The sequence below is a fragment of the Ictalurus furcatus genome, chromosome 19 (genome assembly GCF_023375685.1).
Source record: "Ictalurus furcatus strain D&B chromosome 19, Billie_1.0, whole genome shotgun sequence".
Classification (NCBI taxonomy): domain Eukaryota; kingdom Metazoa; phylum Chordata; class Actinopteri; order Siluriformes; family Ictaluridae; genus Ictalurus; species Ictalurus furcatus.
Window position 1 is genome coordinate 13,160,869 of NC_071273.1, and position 21,060 is coordinate 13,181,928.

The 21,060-nt window shown below is 37.4% G+C and overlaps 1 protein-coding gene across 1 annotated transcript; it reads right to left on the reverse strand.

Annotated features, from left to right (window-relative positions):
• Positions 1-7,071: 7,071 nt before the first annotated feature.
• Positions 7,072-9,211, reverse strand: LOC128623461 (shaker-related potassium channel tsha2-like). The gene has a single exon (XM_053650541.1). The coding sequence runs from the start codon at positions 9,035-9,037 to the stop codon at positions 7,586-7,588; it is 1,452 nt and encodes a 483-aa protein (XP_053506516.1). The 5' UTR covers positions 9,038-9,211; the 3' UTR covers positions 7,072-7,585.
• Positions 9,212-21,060: the final 11,849 nt, after the last annotated feature.

The window sequence follows — 21,060 nt, forward strand, 5'->3', positions numbered from 1 at the left end:
TTAGCAAGAATATAAAATATTAGTGAAGTTAGTTGTGCTATTAAGAGACTACAGCTGCATAGTTAGTGTATTTTTTGCTCATATATGAGCGTAGGAAAATGTGTGAAAATGACTAATGTTTGCATGTGGCCAAAAGTTTATGGACACCTGACCATCATACCCATATGTTGTTCTTCCCCAAACTGTCACCACAAAGTTGGAAACACACAGTTGTCTAGAATGTCTTTGTATGCTGCAGATTTAAGATTTCCCTTCATGGGAACTAGAGACCCAAACATGTTCCAGCATGGCAATGTCCCTGTGTACAAAGTGAGCTCCTTGAACACATGGTCTGCCAAAGTTGGAGTGGAACTGAACACCCACTGAACACCTTTGGGATGAACTGGAAAGATGACTGCACCCTGCACACCAGGCCTCATCACCCAAAATCAGTACCTAACCTCACTAAAGCTCTTGTAGGTGAGTACACAAATCCCCACAGCTATGCTCCAAAATCTAGTGGAAAGCCTTCCCAGAAGAGTGGAGGTTATTATAACAAATCTGATACTAAATCTGGAATGAAATGTGCAAAAACCAAAAGTGGGTGTAATGGTCAGGTGTCCACAAACTTTTTGGTGATATAGTGTGAATAGTGACTTACTGTACATGTATTATAACATATATGTTAAAATACACTACAATAGGTTGGAACATGTTAAAATATTTAGTTGCTGAGGTCCATTCTCAGTCCAGTGTATTGCATTTTGGCATGTACTAGTGCCATGTGAGCACAGATAAATATATTAATGCAAACTTTTTATAGGTTAGGTGAATTGCTTTTTTAAAATATAGTTTATACACAATTCTTGAATTGATTCTTGAATTCTTGTTACTTTGTGTATGCTTTAATTTTTAGGTTTGGGGATGGTTTTACACTAATCCATTAAAAGTGTGATAGCTTGTTGAGGCAGTCTTTAAGATGACTAAGACAGAAGCAACAACTGGCATGTTTATAATTCATAGTAAATATGCTGCAAAATGATTTCCTAAAAATAGTGGAAACCTGAAGATGCGTAATATGTATTGATGCTTGTGCCAGCAGGACACCACTGTGTTCCATGCAACCATCCACGTGTTGTAATACAATACAAAGCCACAAATTCCACAAAGGAGTCCACCGCTATGCAGCTGGAGTCCTTGCCAATTCATCACTACAACAGCGGAAACAAACAGAACACTTCTGGCATGTGTGGAAATATTTCTGACAGACAGGGGGTGTTAAGAGGTGAGACATGGTTCTGTGTGACACATTTAGAACTATAATAATAATAATAATAATAATAATAATAATAACAACAATAATAAATACATACATACATAAATAAATCTGTAATTCCCACTTGAAATAACTTTCCATTTTGGAAATTCATTGTATTTATTGTTCATCTATTGATCTTTTTCCGTTTGGTAATATTTTATTTTATTTATTTATTTATTTATTTATTGCAGCCCACTGATTTTGTGCCTTCATTTGTCCAACCCACTGTGCATCACTGCACTATGACTAAATTTAAAAAGGGAAATGAGTGCAAACAGAAAATGACAAAGCAATTATTAGCAGATGCTGTATAATTTATTTATGAAAAAATTATTTACTAGTAATAAAGAGCTGAATTGATGAAAAAGGGGTATTACTTAAGAAAACACTTTATGTTTGATATACTGTACAATGTCCACATATGTATGAGCTCTAATGCTCTGTTAATTAAAAAAAAAACAAAAAAAAAACCTTTTCTTGAAGGGTGGCAATAATTCTGGATTTGACTGCACAAAGCACATATATAGAGTACATGTATGATCAAATCTGTGGGTGCAGCTGGATTTTGTGTTCATATGTTTCTTCCTAAATTAACATCTGTATTTAAATATAATGGTTGGGTTTTTATTCATGTCTGTTTGTGCAATCAAATTATCACTAATTGCATATTACTTTTTATATTTATTTGTGTTTTATTCATTTTCATAAAAGCTGCTGATGACATACAGTACTGTGGAAAAGTTTTAGGCGCCCTATTTTTTTTTTTTGTACAAACTTTGTTATAGATTTTTATTTTATGACTTTACATTATCAAGGCAGTACAAAAAACATTTTAGATTTCCAAACATGTTACAAAAAAATGTTTGTATGTCAGTAAAGAAAGCAGCATATTACATAAGACAACACATTTCAGACAAAAAACTCAATGAAGGCTGCTGGGTTTTGCTGCAAAAATAAGAAGCGAGTGTGACAGTCAAAGTCTCCAGAAGAACCGTGTCTGGTTCTGCAAAATGCTCAATAAAACTTACAGCTCATTTCCTTATAAAACTGCACTAACTGTACCGGAGACTACTATTTTTATTTATTTATTTTTTGTCACAACAAATATTGACTTTGTTTCATTTGCTACTATTTACTGCTCTTTACTGTATTTTTTTTAAATGTAGAAACATTTAATTTCATTATTTTGAAGGCAACTTTGGTCTACAGCATTTCTTTGCATGTGCCTAAAACTTTTGCATAGTACTGTACATGGAGGACATATATAAATGTATGATAAAATATGTAACTATGACTAGATTTTGTGTTCTTATTTTTTAAGGTCTGTCTGGTACAGGTTATTTGCTTTATTGACTTTCCTATACTAAAGGGCCTACAGACCAAAAATGTGCACTCTATTAAATTATATAATTTCCGTCTAGGCTCTCTCGCATAGTGCCTTTCAGAGAGTTGCACCCAGTGTGAATCTGATAAGTGAAACCCATCCCATTACACTGGCTATAGTTAACCTTGTTATGATTTATTACTAAATCTCTTGTCATTATTTAAACCATATAGAATTTGAACGGTACAATATAACATCAAGGATGGCCTAGCTGCTGTGCCGCCCTGAGGATTCCATATCAGGCATCTGTGCTGTGATTTAGACTTTTGGCCATTTATCATTTTATGACAACTAGAGCTGATGGAATGGAAAATATGCCTGAATAGATCATGTTTATGGTTTTTCCCCTTTATTTCTAGACCACAGTTACTCAAGGAGGACTCTCACCCTGAAGTGTTACAAGGGTTCTCTACACCCAAACACACTTCAATTAAGTAATGGTAAGCTTGAATCCAGTATGTTTATGTGTAGGGAATACTCTTCAGGACTGCGGGAGTCCAGGACTGAACCCTGTTCTCTTGGTCACAATCTAAATGTGCATTACCAAAAACACACAATATCCACTGGCAGTCTATTTTCATAAATACAATGCAATACAGTGAACAGAGGAATCCTTCCTGTAATGTCCTGATGTAATGTTTAGGAAATTAAGTAGGCTGTGATCTATGTCATTTCCAAGTAACACTTGCTCAAGCATCAATCTTATGATTCAGCCCAGTGTCTTTTTTTCCCCGGAAACTTACGCCAAACTAGTTTTGCTTTGTTACACACATAAATTGAACTGAGGCAGGTTGTCTGCTTCTGACTCAGGATGTAACACTGTTCAAGCAAATGCATCACTACACTAACACTATACTGTATGTTGTACACAGTAAACACAACACAATTGCTAAAGTTTAAGAATTAAATTTTTGATTAATATAAACTTAAACAATAGTAGCTTACATTAGATTATGTTACATTGTTACATTATGTTAATATTTAAGCACATGTTAATTAAGCTATGATGTGTGTGCAATTAAAAGAGCTCTTTATGTCTAAATTTGGTTAAGACAAAACAGATCCACATCGGAATAAAACTTAAGCCATGAATAATTTAGTGAGTAAATCCTTTATTATCATCCTCAATTCCTAATACATTGGGGAAAAGTGGTTAAACAAAAACTAAACCCAATAAAACCAGCCATTAGCATTATTTCTGTGGCATTAATCTTACCTAACATGTCAATTCCACATATTCAAGCTTTTATTTGGTCTGTCCCACAGCTTGGTTTCAAACTGTATGGTAGTTTCCTAAAACTCAGATAGTTAGCTAGCTCAATTTGATATATTCTGCTTAGCCAGCTGGTTTTGTGTTTCACAACAGTGTGTTTAAATTGTTTTCATTACATATTCTTAGTGAGGCCCACAGAGGATATAATTCTGTTATAAGATGGCTAGCTAACCAAGGCATTAGGTATGGAGAAGTATTCATGCCACATTGAAATGTATTCATTATAGTGGAAAAAATTGAAATGCACAAGTTTAAATGCAAGTGCCTCAGTGAGCTGGTCACATTATGATATTCATGGCACCTAGAATAGATTTAATTCAGATATTAAAGAATTTTGCTGTTACATGAAATCTTCCTCTTGATCACCTACACAACAAATTTCTTCTCTGTGCCTTTCTTGTTTTGCAACCCATTTCATAATCATTACCAACTCCACTGCTGCATAGTGCCGTGCACAAAACCATCACTAGAGGGAGTACCTTTAATTCAGCCATTAGGGAAAATTACAGTTACACACTGCCACTGATCAAGAATATGAAGTAAGATAAAAAAATAATAATAATAAAAAAACATCAAATCTGTGGGCTGTGAATGTGCATTCTTTCTAAGTTAAGAGTAGTGTACTGAAAATTCCTCTTCACAGCCAGATCATATGACATGTTCTACATAAATGCTTTCATACTCTGCAGCTCTTAACCATTTATGTGCATGCACATATACAGTGCCCTATGCTAATGTTGGTGATCTTGGTAAATATGAGAAAAGAAGTCTGTGAAAAATTGTCTTTATTGTTTAAGCTTTTAATCTTTTGTTAAGAAAATTCACAAAAATACTCTGCTCTCATGGATATCAAATCATTACAAACACAACACAAGTTTATCCAAAAAAATCTATCTTTGTTAAATATAGGTGTGCAGGTGTGCAAAGTGGCAGTGTGTAACTGTAATTTTCCCTAATGGCTGAATTAAAGGTACTCCCTCTAGTGATGGTTTCGTGCACGGCACTATGCAGCAGTGGAGTTGGTAATGATTATGAAATGGGTTGCAAAACAAGAAATGCACAGAGAAGAAATTTGCTGTGTAGGTGATCAAGAGCCAGATTTATTGTAACAGCAAAATTCTTTAATATGTCAAATAAATCTATTCAAGATGCCATGAATATCATAATGTGACCAGTTACTTTTGTTTATTTTTATTACTCATATTTGGGGTATTATTATTATTATTATTATTATTATTATTATTATTATTATTATTTGGTGTATTTAACACAGCTGCATAGTAGATGAGACTTTATTCTTTATTACAGTTCTGTATAAATTACCACATAATAACATTTTCCAATTTTCAGTCACTTTATGATCTCATTAACATAAGGCTACCTTATAAAGTTGGGCTCTCAACTCCAGTCATGCTGATCCACTAATCTGCACAGTTTCACGTTTTCCCAAGGCTTCCTACTTAACTGATCCAGTTAATCAGAGCATTGCATATCCCTTTATAAACTGGATCAGGTATGACATGTCCAAGGAGAACTTGAAACTGTGCATGAAGGACATACACTTAGTAGTATAAATTTAGTAAATGCTTCCATCTAGTGTTTACATCAGGAATGGTGCCAATGTTTTATCTTAGCCTATGTGGATGTATAATACGTTTTGAATCAATTTCTGAATCAATTAAGTTAATTTAGTGGGACTGCATGTTTGATTTATTTTAGGCTAATGTAATTTTAAAAAAAGTCAGCTACAGTTAGCTGGAAACACACACACACACACACACACACACACACACACACACACACACAATTGATTTCAGCAACGACTGTGCAAGAATTTTAATCAAGCTCACCTTTTGTATGAATTTGCTCCACAGCTTCAGCAGAAAAGAAGTTCAGCAGATCAAAGAGGTTCCATGATTCTCCGTTGCTGATCAGTGATTGGTCGCCAAAACTCCTGATCCAGCCAATAAGATTCCAGGTTTCTGCTCCTCGCGACAGATGCAAGTGCCAGTCATAGTGATGGTTGTTGTTGTCCATTTGTTCATTTTTGCCCCGTTGTGAAGTGAAAATGTCTCCAGATTTGCTGCAGTGCACATAATATTTGTTTCTGTCCGAAGTGTGGCGCTTCGAGCCATATATATATATATATATATATATATATATATATATATATATATATATATATATATATATGCAATGTCGATGTTGAGATCCTCGAGAAACAGACTGATAAGTGAAGCGACAATTGTATGTTGCTTTCATTTAGACATTCTTTGCAAAAGTATTATTTGGGCGTCTATAGCTGCCGAATAGGCGTCTTCAATCTAATGTCGTTTGTCTATTTAGGCTACATTACTCGGTCGGCGTTATGTAAAGCAGCAAACTTAAAAGCAACAACAACCTGGCATAGTCTAGTCTAAGAAAAAAAAAGAACTTAAGGCAAAACGTTAGGCACGTCCAAAGCACATACTACTGTACAAAAATGTATGCAAAAACTACAAAGGGCACCATACATAGCCTAATGTTTAGTACAGTAGTACACAGTTTTGGACGTAGCCGTTGGCTGATAGCAGGAGATTCAGAACAGTCTGGAAGGTTGCTATAGAAACACTTCCGTCTCCAAAGAGCGTCAGACCCCGCCCCCTCCGTCTTGTCCAATAGATGGCACTCTAGGTTTAGAAACGTGGTCACACAAACCACTGGTTTTGGTAAAGATGCACATTTTGCCATCTTCTCAACCAAAACCTTAGCTTCTACTAATCTTGTTCTTTGAAGTAGAACCATAGACCTAAATACTATCTCTCTTCTTTTTGGATTAGCTACACACACATATATATTTGGATGACAAGCAATAATTAGAGAGAAATGTAATCACAGGGCAAATTAAGTGTAAACGGCGATTAAAACCTGTTTTAAAATGGGACGAAGTGTAATTAAGAGAACAACTGTATAGTGAAAGTGCTCGTCGATAAGTGCCCACTGATCATATTTAATCACACCTGACCTTTACAGCCATGGAAAAAAGAAAAAAGAAAAAAGAGGAGCATTACCAAAAACAAGAGCGACACTGAGTGACCTTGCAGTCGCCAGGCGTAGAAGATATATAATTTTTTTTTTTTTTTTTAATTGATTTAGATATATTGGTCCTTTTCGCTTTGTTCCGAATATGTAAATCATATGTAAACTTTTAACCCACAGATACCACCGAAGCTGATAGCCTAATAAATTATTTATTACTAAGAGTACATAAGTAAAGTGCTATTCCGCGAGGTTGGCCTTGGTTATTTAGCCTAGTTGTTTTCTTATATTATTAGGCTATATTTTGAGGCTAGAGATGCAGTCATTTTCTTTTTAATGTCGATGATCGCAAACATGGAAGACAGGTTTTTTTTAAATATGAGGAAAGAAAGAAAGAAAGAAAGACCCGAACCGTCCTGTTTTCGCATCCTCGTCTTATTAATCCGCTGCTAATGAGTTTTGAACTGAAAATGACTCTGTTTAGCGCGCAGGATGCTTGTTAATCAGAGCCCGATAACCAGATCTAATCAAGCTGGAGCTCAGGATGAGGACTTGTGCTCACAGAAATGCGCCTGTGTGTTTGCGGGTCACCTTTCGTGTTTGTGTTTTACACTCATACGTCTGTTAGTTTCCCCGTGTAGGCTTTATGGGGAGGACTGCAGTTTGTGTACTTGATTGAGTCCGCGTCTTCCGAGTCCAAATAGTCCGATTTGGAGAGGGAAGGCTTGCTCTCGCTCCTGCCGAAATCACCGTAGCCAGGCTGCGGCTGCTGGGGCTGCTGACCACACGTCACATGCGTGTACTGAAGCTGCTCCTCGTGCTCTGTCTCCCGGTGGTAGAAGTAGTTAAAGTTGGACACGATCACGGGTACAGGCAGCGCAATGGTGAGCACACCAGCGATGGCGCACAGCGAGCCCACGATCTTGCCTCCAATGGTCACGGGGCACATATCTCCATAACCCACGGTGGTCATGGAGACCACGGCCCACCAGAAGGCGTCCGGGATGCTGCTGAAGCCTGACTCGGGGTCGTCCGTCTCGGCGAAGTAAACTGCGCTGGAAAAGAGGATGACACCAATGAAGAGGAAGAAGATCAAAAGACCGAGCTCGCGCATGCTCGCCTGCAGCGTCTTGCCCAAGATCTGAAGGCCTTTGGAGTGGCGCGAGAGCTTAAAGATGCGGAACACGCGCACGAGCCGGATAACACGCAGGATGGCCAATGACATTGCTTGCTGCCCGTTGCCTTGGTGCTCGGCAAGCTCAAGTCCGAGTGTGATGAAGTACGGCATGATTGCCACCACGTCGATAGTGTTCATTATGTTTTTGAAAAACGCTGCCTTGCTTGGGCACGCCAAAAAGCGCACAACCAGCTCGAAGGAGAACCAAATGATACACAGCGTCTCCACGATGAAAAATGGGTCCGTGAACGGATTCGGCTTCTTCACATTCACCGTGCCATTTAGCGGGAGTTGCACGTCGTACGACTTGGCGTCTTCCCTGAACTCTGGCAACGTCTCCAGGCAAAAGATGACGATGGAGATCAAAATCACGAGCACGGAGACGATCGCGATCCCTCTGGCCGGTCCTGAACTCTCTGGATATTCAAACAACAGCCACACTTGTCGCTGGAACTCGTTCTCCGGTAACGGGCGCTCCTCCTCTTTAATGAAACCCTCGTCCTCTTTGAAATTCTCAATCACCTCTTCGCCGAGCTCGTAAAACTTGATCTCCTCTATGAAGATGTCCACGGGCACGTTGACAGGTCTCCGAAGTCTCCCGCCCGACTGGTAGAAGTAGAGGATGGCATCAAAGCTCGGCCGGTTGCGGTCGAAGAAGTATTCATTCCTGAGCGGGTCGAAGAAGCGCATCCGCTTTCTTGGGTCGCCGAGCAGAGTTCTTGGGAACTGGGCGAGCGTCTTGAGCTGCGTTTCGAAGCGCAGGCCTGACACGTTGATGACCACCCGCTCGCAGCACTCCTGGTCCGCCCTCTCGGGCTCATAAGCGTCGTGACAGAGGGCGGCCAAGGCCACGGTCTCGTCAAGGTTCTCCCCAGGCACCACAGTCATCTTTTTCTCAGCGTCCTAAAACAGGGCAACGCCGCTCGGTGCCTGCTGCTGCCTTGCCGTTTAGGTGCGCGCTTCAGGTCTGCGTTGTGCCGTCTCGAAAGAACCCCACGGGTTCGGCTCCGTCTCTGTCTCCCCTCGCTTATCTTCTTCTTTGTTTGTCTCTCCGACTCGCTTTTTCACGCCGCCACTGTTTTCTCACGCATTGTTTTTTCGCGCCGGTAGACGCGCGCGCGCTCTTTGTCCCCAGCTGCCTCCGCGCGCTGGCGGTCTGGACTGCTCCTGGCTGGCTGTTGTCACACGCGCAGCATTAATAAGCAGCATCTCATTGCCCTCCCCAGAATGACGTGCGCAGACGTTCACGCTGAACCAGAAGTGCGAGCACTAACCAAATTCAAGATATTCATTCGACCTTATTTCACCAAAAACATTGCATGATAAACACGATAAAAATGCTAAACTTGCTAAACACCATGAAGACGATAAAAATACAGCACATGCGTTATTTTAAAATGCATTCAATATACAGAGCTTCACAAAATAATACTGTCACTGAGAGTTTTCTTTTACCTGTTGCTCTGATCTTTCTTTAAATAAATAATCCCATTTAAGACTTTCGGTTGTGTTTCTAGTCCTGGTTCACCTTGAGGTCGATATTTTGTTTGGGGGAAAAATGTCCACTCTCAAGCTTCTGCAAGAGATAAATTATTGTTGGTTACTTTTCACGGTCACTTCAGCCTCCATGTCAGCGTATGTGCAGTATGGAACGCCAAATGGACCAAAAGCTAGGCGGAGTCATGGAAAAAATTGAAGTACAGCTGTGTGTGAAGTCTCATGCAATGCAAAATACACTCTTAAACCGAAACAACATATTACTGTGCGGCACCACACATCATTAAGCCTCCACAACCTAACGTCTGTTTTTTCCCTAATTTGTATCTATGGTCTAGTGGTGCTCTTGCTCAGTGTGTCTGGCATATAGCAAAATTTAAGCTGCAGTGTCCCTATGATGGCTCCGCCTTTTAAATTTAGCCTATTACCCAAAAACACTTAAAATTCAACATAGAAGCCAATACTCACATCTACCTCTGAGCCCAGTTGGAGATAGAAAAAATTACACCAGCCGTGAGTGAGAAGAAGCAAGGGTCCAGCTTTATTGTTCCATTCCACCACACGAGATCCACACCGATGAGAATTCTCAGAAGTGATCCCAACACCCTGAGCTTAAGCTCCAGTATTTATACTGTATTTACACACTAAATAACCCAGATGTTTCAAGAAGACTATGATCTCACTGCCAATAGGGTTAAAAAAGAGCTCATTTACCTTGCTCTTATGTTCCAGAAAAGGGCTATTTCACTTACACATAGAATTGAAACCAGGGGTTTTAATTTACACATAAAATCAGAACACAGGCATTTCTAATAACCAGGAAATAAAAACACAGAGTTTCTAGTTACTCAGAGGATCAGAAACTTCATTTTTCAGTTACCCAGAGGATCAGAAACTTCATTTTTCAGTTACCCAGAGGATCAGAAACTTCATTTTTCAGTTACTCAGAGAATCGAAACCAGAGAATTTGAATAGCCCGTAAAACAGAAAGTGGACATGACTAAACAATCTAGAGTGACCTTGGTCTTACTGTTATCTCGCGGGGGGGGCAGCTTGACTCAGCCACCCTTATAAATGGCTCCTCATGGTTCTTTCTTAAAATTAAGGCCTTCCTTGCGAGACAAGAACCCTCACCATTTGAGTCATGAGTAAGTTTACATTTTCCTGTATTTCTAGTTTATAATTTATTTTCATATTTGCACTATATTTCTTATTTTATATATATTTATACTACTTGAAAAGCGGTTTACTGTACTTCCAACTTCTTAATATCATTACAGTTCTACTGTCCTGCATATCCTACTATTCTGTTTTTTTTATAGAGAGTTTCTCTATTACTATAAGATATTATTAAAGTTATTCATGTGTGTGTATGAGAAAGAGAGAGTGTGTGTGTATGTTGTGTCTACTTGCCCGCCCTTGACTGTACGAGCGTGTGTGTGTGTGTGTGTATTAGCCCTCCTCAGCTCAGCTCGTATACCTCTTTTTGACTTTTTTGACTACTACTGCTCTTAAAGATCTTTAAAGTGTAATTCCAATTTGTCAATGTCCGCCTAATCCCGCTTCTATGTGTCTAGGTGCCCATCTTTTCTTCTTCTCCCCTTTGCTGGATGCTAGGTCTCCCTTATGTTTATTTTATGACATTTTTTATCCACAACACTTTCTACTACATGGCAGACTACAACTACCAAATCCAAAAAATGTCCAACGTTCCAAAGGTTATTTTTCAGTCGCTTTAATACATCAGCCAGGTATTAACAACAACAGTAAATATATGGTACCATTAAGTTAAAATTAGTTTAATGGTAGCATATTACACTTGCAATACAGTAAACCAGAGCAATAATTACATGTGCAATACACTCTACAAGTGCAACAATTGCATGTGCAACACACTAAACCAGCGCAATACTTACATGTGCAATACAATGAACCAGTGCAATAATTACAGGCAGACAGATTGTGTACAAATGGAGGAAATTCAAGATCATTGTTACCCTCCCCAGGAGTGTTTGACCAACAAAGACCACTCCAAGAGCAAGACGTGTAATAGTCTGCGAGGTCACAAAGGAGCTCAGGGTAACTTCCAAGCAACTAAAGGCCTCTCACATTGGCTAATGTTAATATTCCTGAGTCCACCATCAGGAAAACAAAGAACAACAATGATGTGCATGGCAGGTTTGCAAGGAGAAAGCCACTGCTCTCCAAAAAGAACACTGCTGCACATCTGCAGTTTGCTAAAGATCACATGGACAAGCCAGAAGGCTATTAAAACAATATTTTGTGAACAGATGAGACCAAAATAGAATTTTTGGTTTAAATGAGAAGGGTTATGTTTGGAGAAAGGAAAACACAGCAAAGAACCTTATCCCATCTGTGAAATATGGTGGTGGTAGTATCATGGTTTGGGCCTGTTTTGCTGCATCTGGGCCAGGATGGCTTGCCATCACTGATGGAACAATGAATTCTGAAGTATACCAGCAAATTTTAAAGGAAAATGTCAGGACATCTGTCCGTGAACTGTCTCAAGAGAAAGTGGCAGCAAGACGACAACCCTAAGCACACACATCATTCTACCAGAGAATGGTTAAAGAAGAATAAAGTTAAAGTTAATGTTTTGGAATGGCCAAGTCAAAGTCCTGACCTTAATCCAATAGAAATGTTATGGAAAGATCTAAAGCAAGTAGTTCATATGAGGAAACCCACCAACATCCCAGAGTTGAAGTTGTTCTGTACTGAGGAATGGGCTCAAATTCCTCCAAGCCGATGTGCAGGACTGATCAACAGTTACCGGAAATGTTTAGGTGCAGTTTTGCTGCACAAGGGGGTCATACCAGATACTGAAAACAAAGGTTCACATACTTTTGCAACTCACAAACTCACAGAAACATAATATTGGATCATTTTCCTCAATAAATAAATGACCAAGTGTAATATTTTTGTCTCATTTTAATTGGGTTCTCTTTATTTACTTTTAGGACTTGTGTGAAAATCTGATGAAGTTTTAAATCATATTTATACAGAAATATTCAAACTTCAAAAAGGATCACAAATTTTCAGGCACCACTGTAGGTAGTTGTTGGTTGCAAATTTAGCCATCATTTAATGTTACTTAACTAATTAATGTAGCTATTGTTAGGTAAATAACTTTATGAGAAACCAATAATAATTTCCTTTACTGCATATAATGTAAACAATTATGGTTTACAGCATATGTTTTATGAAGGATAAGAAACTTATCTCACTAACAGACTGCCTACCAATTTTAATATATAAAGAATTTATGGAAATTGTTTAGCATTGAATCACTTTCAATTGTTCATTGTTTCACAAATTCACTGTTCTGAAAGTTGCTTTCACTTTCATCCAACCTGAGACTTCACTTCCATCCAACCTGGGACATCTTATTCAAAGTGAAGTTTTGACTATCATGAGTTTCATGACTATCATGACTGCAATGGTTTAGTCTGCATGGCTTCATCTAGTTATTACTGATTCAAGGAGCAGCAACCATTTCTAGATTATCTTTTGGAAATGGTTGTTAATTATGAACATATAAGCATTTCATGTTTAAAACCTACTGCCCGCCTTTCAGTTCCCTTAAGCTCCTTCCTCCACACTTGGCCCAGCTTGCAGAATTTAAAAAAGTCTACAGAACCACAGATGGCTGCACACTTACTCGTGGAAAGTGGTTTGTTGTGACTTTATTAACAAAGTAGCATGCATTTAATGACCGCATCTGTTTAATCCTGTCAATACTAGTGCCTTTGCTATGGGGTTAGAATTGAGTGTAAACTTTTTTTGTGAATCTCGCTACATTTATTTGTGGATCGTAATCTATTTCTCTGGAAATATGAAATAATTCTAACACTGTCTCTTCAGACACATATTTGAGCTTGACACTTTCTTAGAAATTGGCACATTGTCAGGGACGATCAGGAATGGGGAGTCCACAGCGGTGGATGCAAGTGCAGATTTATTACAGCAACACATGAACACAAAAACAACAAAAGATGTACAATAAGTTGCTTACAAACTAGACTTATATAGGGGTGCTAATTCAGGGTGAGACAAGACACAAGTGATAGTGGTTAGTACATGTGACATGCTGAGGCTGAGGGGAAATGTAGTACCATGACACTCAAAATTGTTTTTAGAAAGTAGGCAAAAATAGCAAGTGCCAGCTATGTTGCCTTCTCTTGCAGTCCCCTACACTCTATATAAATAAATAAATGAATAAATAACCATGTTTGCCTAAACTTTGTTTTTTCTGAGGATCTTTTGTCATGAAAATGTTAAATATGTTTTGAATGTGTTTATCGAACAGCCTACTTTGTTTCAATTTGTGTGCCTAAATTGTTTACCTGTGATTTTATGCACATTGTGGTACAACCACTGACTTATTCATATATGTTCAACATGTTTGTTTGTCTTAAAAGTAAACTGTATTCGAATACGTAGCAACTTTACTTGCTACTGTTATTCACAATAGTCAGAACAAAACAAAGTGTCACTTATGAGAAGTTTACCATGTTTACCTGGAAAAAATCTTTCTGTTTGGGTTTTTATTTGAAATAATAGCACTCCCCAGAGTCCAGACCATGCATATATATGAAAATAATGCATGCTGAGGGGGTGTGATGCAGTACAACACAAAGTAAAGTGCCATGACCACCTTGAAGTGCTTTATTTTCATATAAGTGATGTTATTCCGCTTATTCCACTGTGATTTGCCAATGATTACAATGTTTCATTTATTAATGAATGATACAGTGCCCTCCACTAATATTGACACCCTTGGTAAATATTAGCAAAGAAGGCTGTGAACTGAAGAGGAGAGTCCACCAGTGTGGACCTAGAAATTTGAAGGATCTGGACAGATTCTGTATGGAGGAATAGTCTCTGATCCCTTGCCACGTATTCTCCAACCTCATCAGGCATTATAGGAGAAGACTCAGAGCTGTTATCTTGGCAAAGGGAGGTAGCACAAAGTATTGACAAAAAGGGTGTGAATAATTGTTGCACACCTATATTTAACAAAGATAATTTTTTTTTGCTAAACCTGTGTTTTGTTTGCAATTGTTTGATATCCATGAGAGCAGAGTATTTTTGTGAATTAATTTTAACAAAAGATCAAAAGTTTAAAGAATAAAGACAAATTTTCACAGCCTTCTTTGCTCATATTTATCAAGGGTGCCAGTTAGAGTTGGGTGTTACTGTACTCTAATTACTTTTTCTGATAATGCAGTAAATGTAATGTATTACATTTTAAACTTATGTAATTTGATTACAGTTACTGATGTCAATAAAATTACATTATTGTGTTACAAATTTATTTTTAAGAAAACAATATTAAGTAAAATGCATTTTTAAAATAAATTACATTTTGTCCCAAAGATTTTTTTGAACCCCGAGTAATTCTCCACTTGATGTAGTTTGTCACTACATAACAGAATGTCAGTAAAAGAAGACCACCTGTAATTTTATATCTTCAGTGAATTGAGACAAGACCAATCAGACAGAATTTACAAGAAAATACATGGAAATAACAATATATTATATAACATTAGCTCACAGTCAGTGTGAGGAAAAATGGATATGCACAGATTTATTTTTAAACCAGTAAAGGAGTTGAAACTGAAACAGTAACATCCTCTGATGCTGAGCAGGAAAACAAGTTGTGTAAATGACTATATGAGTTCCAGTTTACGTGAACGTGATATGAGCAGAGAATAATGAAAGATAATGTACTTTGCATTGCACTGTAGCAGCTAAACCCATACAGTGATAGCTTAGTTGTGCCTCCCCATGGCTAACAACACCAAACTAGCCTAGTTAGAAAAGTTATATATTTTATTGGTCTGGTAGTCCTACAAACAGTGAAAACACCCGAGGCAAGTGTCATGATAAATCTAACTTTTTCTGATCATGTTGCGTGCTAAAATTACTGAAAGAACTATGAGTTTCACTTTGTAGTGTATAACGTGAAAGTAATGTAATTAATAATCTGATTACTTTTTACATGCAGTAATCAGTAATGTAATCAGATTACAATTTTAAAGTAATTATTAGTAATCTGTAGTGGATTACTATTTTTGAGTAACTTACCCAACACTGATGGCAATATTAGTTGAGGGAATGTATGCCGTGCGTTTTAACAGTTTAAACTTATATTTAATGTCAAAAAGTTTCTGTTCTCATTGATAAAGCAATGATAAAGACATTTGAAAATAAACAAATTCTTAAAATTAAATTAAATGTAACATTAGAAATCATGTAACAATAAATCATGTTCATTATTATTACATTCAATAGACACTTCAATTTCTCTGTCATTCTCCAAAAAAGAAAAAAGAAGCAATAGAAATTACCTGCATTCACAATTTAATAAATATCAACATGTCAACAAAAATGTACAGGAAATTTTATCTTTGATTCGGAGGAATTGAAAACACTGTCATGTTAATTTGGCATTTTGGCATCTCAATCTGATCAAGCATCTGTGGGATGTGCTGGACAGACAAGTCTAATACGTGGAGGCCCCACCTTGCATCTTGCAGGACTTAAAGGATCTGCTGCTAATGTCTTGGTGCCAGATACTGTACCACAGCACACCTTCAGAGGTCTTGTGGAGTCCCTGGCTTGATAGGTCAGAGCTGGTTTTCCAGGGGATTGACATAAGGCAGGTGGTTGTAATGTTATGACTGTTCGGTGTATTTCCAGAAACTAGTGGTAGGAATTTGGCTTTATCACATGACAGGAAGTAAAATTCTTGTGTGTCTACAAAACTCAGACAGTTGTACTCTTTCATGCGCAACTCTCTTAAAACCTTTATAACACTTTATTAAAAAATTTTAAAAGCAAAAATAGGAATAGAGTTTGTGGCAACTAAAGTTTGCTTGTTACCAGAAATGGGTTAACAATCATCAAGGTGACAAGGTCACAACACTGTGTGATTCATTTTTTTACTTAAGCAATCATTTACTAACTAGAGCAGGTGCATCAACTGTTGAATATCCCTGCACTAGATCCTTCTGCTACATGGTTAGCCACTGTTTCGATCTGATGGACCCTCTGACTGCACAGTTTGAAAGTTTCCTAAAACCCAATTCAACTCATCAGATAATTATTCATTGTTTATGTATCGGGCCAGGTGTGAAGGGAATGGAGAGACCTTGAAACAAGGAAGGACTGTATTGTTTAAGATTGCATATTAGCAGGAAGTGAGCATTAAAGTTTGCATAGTCTATGAAAACTCAAATTGAGCACAAAATTTAAGGAAAGTAGTGTTGCAGTCATTAGACTTGAATAGATATTAAATAGTGTGCATGCTGGTGTATAAACTAGGCCATATGTGCAGGATTGTGCTTACACAGTTAACAGTTTGGGCCATTGAATAGCTGACAGGACAACACATAAAATTTGCACATAAAATGATGCCTATGCTACTGCCATTGAAAATAGTCACTGATTCCCAAATTACATATAGTCCATTTCAAATGGTGTATACATTATTATTTCCTGCCCTATATGTAATACATATAGGGAGTCATTTGTGATTCATCCAGAGAGGTGTAGGCCAAGTAGAAAAGAGTCACATAAGGGTTAGGGTTTTCATTCCAGCAAAACAGCAGCTCACACCTACCATTAACATTAAGTTAACATTATAACATTATATTATAACATTAGTTATAAACTCACTCAACAGATGGAACCAGTGTGACTCCTGCTTAGTTGGAATGAAACCTTTTGTGTATAATATTAAACAACCCTGTTCCATAATTAAGTGTTGCTTAAAATGAGGACTCCCAAGTGCCTCAATTGTCTAAATTATTTACCTATTATCAGGAAATTGTGATGACATCGTTAAATAAACAATGTTAAATAAACAATGATCAATGTAAATGATTCAATGGTTTACTTGAGAATTTAGGGGCACATTCAGAAGTGAGTTAAGCATATGCATTGAGGATTTAATACTAAAGTTTTGCACATCAGAATTCAAACCTCCAACATAACTACAGACTTAAACACTATTCAGAAGTTGTGCAGCAGTTGTAGATACAGGGTGGAGTTAAAACAGAGGTGCTGTGTTTTTTAACTTGGACTTATGCCCATTTTTCTTGAACGAGGAGCAGTATTGAGTCCAGTGCCAGTGTCTGATGCAACCACTGTTTGATATAACCTGAATTTTATGCTGAAATATATGTTTTGTAGTGTAAATACACTCAAAAACAGTGGAATGACTTTTGAGACCAATATTAAAAATTGTCTCTTTAAGTCCACAAAATGTTTTTTTCTTGGAGGACTTTAATCAATAAAGTTAACTTAAAGTGAGCCATAAGAGTAGCAATAGAGAAATAAAAGTTGGTCAAAGTAGTAAACCAGGATACATGCCATACAAAATAGTTTGCAAGCTTATGTATAACCTAGGCCATATGACAAGGATAGTTAACAGGATCATGGGAGAGCCAACAGGGAAATAAATGCTTCTACAAACAAATAATTATGAAAATAATGAAAAAATAATGTCATGTATATAGAATGATGCCTATGTTACTCTGTTTGTGTCCAAAATCCCAAATGTCATATAGTAGTCCATTACATACAGTACAGAAATGTTTATTTCATAATTTCTGTAGTGCACTAAAATAGGGACTAATTTGAGATTCTTCCAAAGAGTTGTAGGCCAAGTAGAAAAGAGTGACGTAAACACCGAAAATAGCTTTTTTTCTCATACTCGCCGAGAGAGCTTTCTTTTTCCCATGGAATACCTCGGGCAGCAGCTGCAAAAAAATTGAGAAATGGAATAAAAATACCTCCTTATATTTCTAACGCAGATGGAATACTGCCTTTTTTGTAAAAGAGACAAAATTCATGCACGTCATTGCTCACCTGTGCAAATGAATTTATACTTCATATATGATCAGTATATAAGAATAAAAGGCCCATGAAAGGTAATATAATATATGAAAGATAATATAAAAATATGAAATAAACACAATCAACTTCATCAACAACCTGAAAATCTCTTCCAGCTCCATTGTGCGTAGCAGTCCTTTTACAGCTGTCACACCAATGCCAGAATCCACAGAGAACACCACTTCACAAACCACACCACGGTATACAAACATGGCTGCCACGGACTACAATCCCCAACACACCTCTCCCCACCGGCATGTTAACACACCTGAATACTGACAAGGCACACCTGTTTCCATCACACCTCAACCTAAATAAGCTCAGATAAGCTCGGTGTACGCTTACCTGACTTACCAGTCCTTTGTTTTGTGTTTTTTATCCTGTTTGTTTTTGTGTTCGTTTTTAATCTCGCTTTGCTTCCTGGTTTTTGTATTTTGTATTTTGCCTCTGAATTGCTGTTGGCTGATTGCCTGACTTTCTCCCTGTCCCGGTTTTCAATTTTGGTTTTGGATTTGGTTTTGGATTTGTCTGCCAGTTTCAATAAACTTCAAACTGCAATTGCATCCATTACATGACAATGGCCTTATCACTCATTCTTCAATGCCACAATCTCGGACAGACAAATTATAGGTATAAGCATGTACAGTAGCTTGTTTGCCTACTCACTTTATAATTATCACACTTAAGGCTACATAAATGTCATAGCAGACTGCTTGTTCCCATTAACTCTCATTGATTAATTTCTAATCAAAATAATTGGTCAGCCCAATAATGTTCATTATAAAACCGAACCTATAATTGTGCTTTATGTAAATTCAAAATAAGTCTTATAAGTACTATATAGGGGGTTTCTTCTTGTACATATATAATGCAATGGACTTGGATAGCCTTTTCCATAAAAAAAAAAAAGCATTGTTAAGATTACTGTGTATTTTAAGGTCGTTCCCTCCACATATCACTTTATATCATGCTATGCTGCACGTTGATCGAGAGGATGAAGTTCTTAATATTCTAATGTTGACATAAATGTTTTATAAAATATCATAGAGAAAGATGTAGTTTGTGCATTTGAAACATGGAATAATGGCAAAAACACATCATGTTAATGTTGATCCAGACATTGCAGCTAAGCTCTTGACTGGGAGCTTTAAAAAAAAAAAAAGCGTTACTCTGTGGAAGTAAAAAAAAAAAAGCAATCCATAATCATATGGTTATGTGTTAAATAATGTTTTCTGCTGTGGGGTGCTGGTATTTCCTCGCTGTATTAACATAGAAATCATTTTCTACGAACCAGTCTAGTTTAGGCTCTTGAATGTGACAATGGAATTCACCTTTTTTTTTTTTTCATGTGTTCTAAAATTGACTGATCCAGTAACAGTTTGCTCTTCCTTTGTCTTTCTAACATTAAAACAGTTAGAAATATTGATCACCATATATATTGTCATATATGATGTTCAGTTATCATTTCACTATGTACAGTGTATTTACTGTATATTCAAACTACAAAGAGAACCAAAACATATTTTTCCAAAAATCATCTTCCCCCTTTCAGTTAACCTGTACCACTGTAGCCTTAGATTCCTGTTCTTGGCTGACAGGAGAGGAACCCAATGTGATCATCTGCTATTGTAACCCATCTGTCGTAAGGTTCAGTGTGTTGTGCATTCTGAGATGGGTTTAAAGAGTGATTATTTGAGATACCAGAGTCTTTCTGTCAGCTTGAACCAGTCTGGCCTTTCTCCTCTGACCTCTCTCAATAAACAAAACATTTTCACCAACAGAACTGTCGCTTACTGGAGACTGTTTGTGTGAAAATCCCAGGAGATCAGCAGTTTCTGAGATACTCAAACCAACCCACCTGGCACCAACAACCATGCCATGGTTAAAGTTCATTCTGATATTTGGTGTGAACATTAACTGAAACTCTTGACCTATATCTGATTTTCTGCATTATGCTTTTGTCAATCATGCCACTTGGCTGACTGGATAATTGCATGAATAAGCAGGTGTACAGGTGTTCTTAATAAAGTGATTACTGAGTGTATGTTAATATATGTGTATATAACTGCATTTATACACTCCATTTGCATACAGTAGCATACAAACTCCTCCCTCCAACCACCTGACTGCAAGTTCTGCATCACTCAAGTCAGATGAACATGTCAGGAGTTTTAAAATTCAGCCTGCCTTTATCACATATTCCTACAGTAGATGAGTAACAATAGTGATGCACAGTAGGCATTGAGTCAATATATAACAGCATAATAGCAGCATGCATGTAATTTTTGAACTCTGTACACAGTGTACACTTCTCATTTCCTACTGTTTTGTTTTCTACCATCTAAGACATAATCTAGACTCTGCTCTGTGTTTGTCTCTCTTTTTGACAACATAATGTAATTCCTAATTGCAACCTGGAGTAGGAGCCACTGTTATCTTCACATGCAATAAAAACTTTGTATTATCACTGGGGCGGCCCCACTGTGGCGGCC

Bases quoted from the DNA above. Each gene is read 5' to 3' on its own strand.
- LOC128623461 (XM_053650541.1), bottom strand. From the start codon at position 9,037: ATGACTGTGGTGCCTGGGGAGAACCTTGACGAGACCGTGGCCTTGGCC.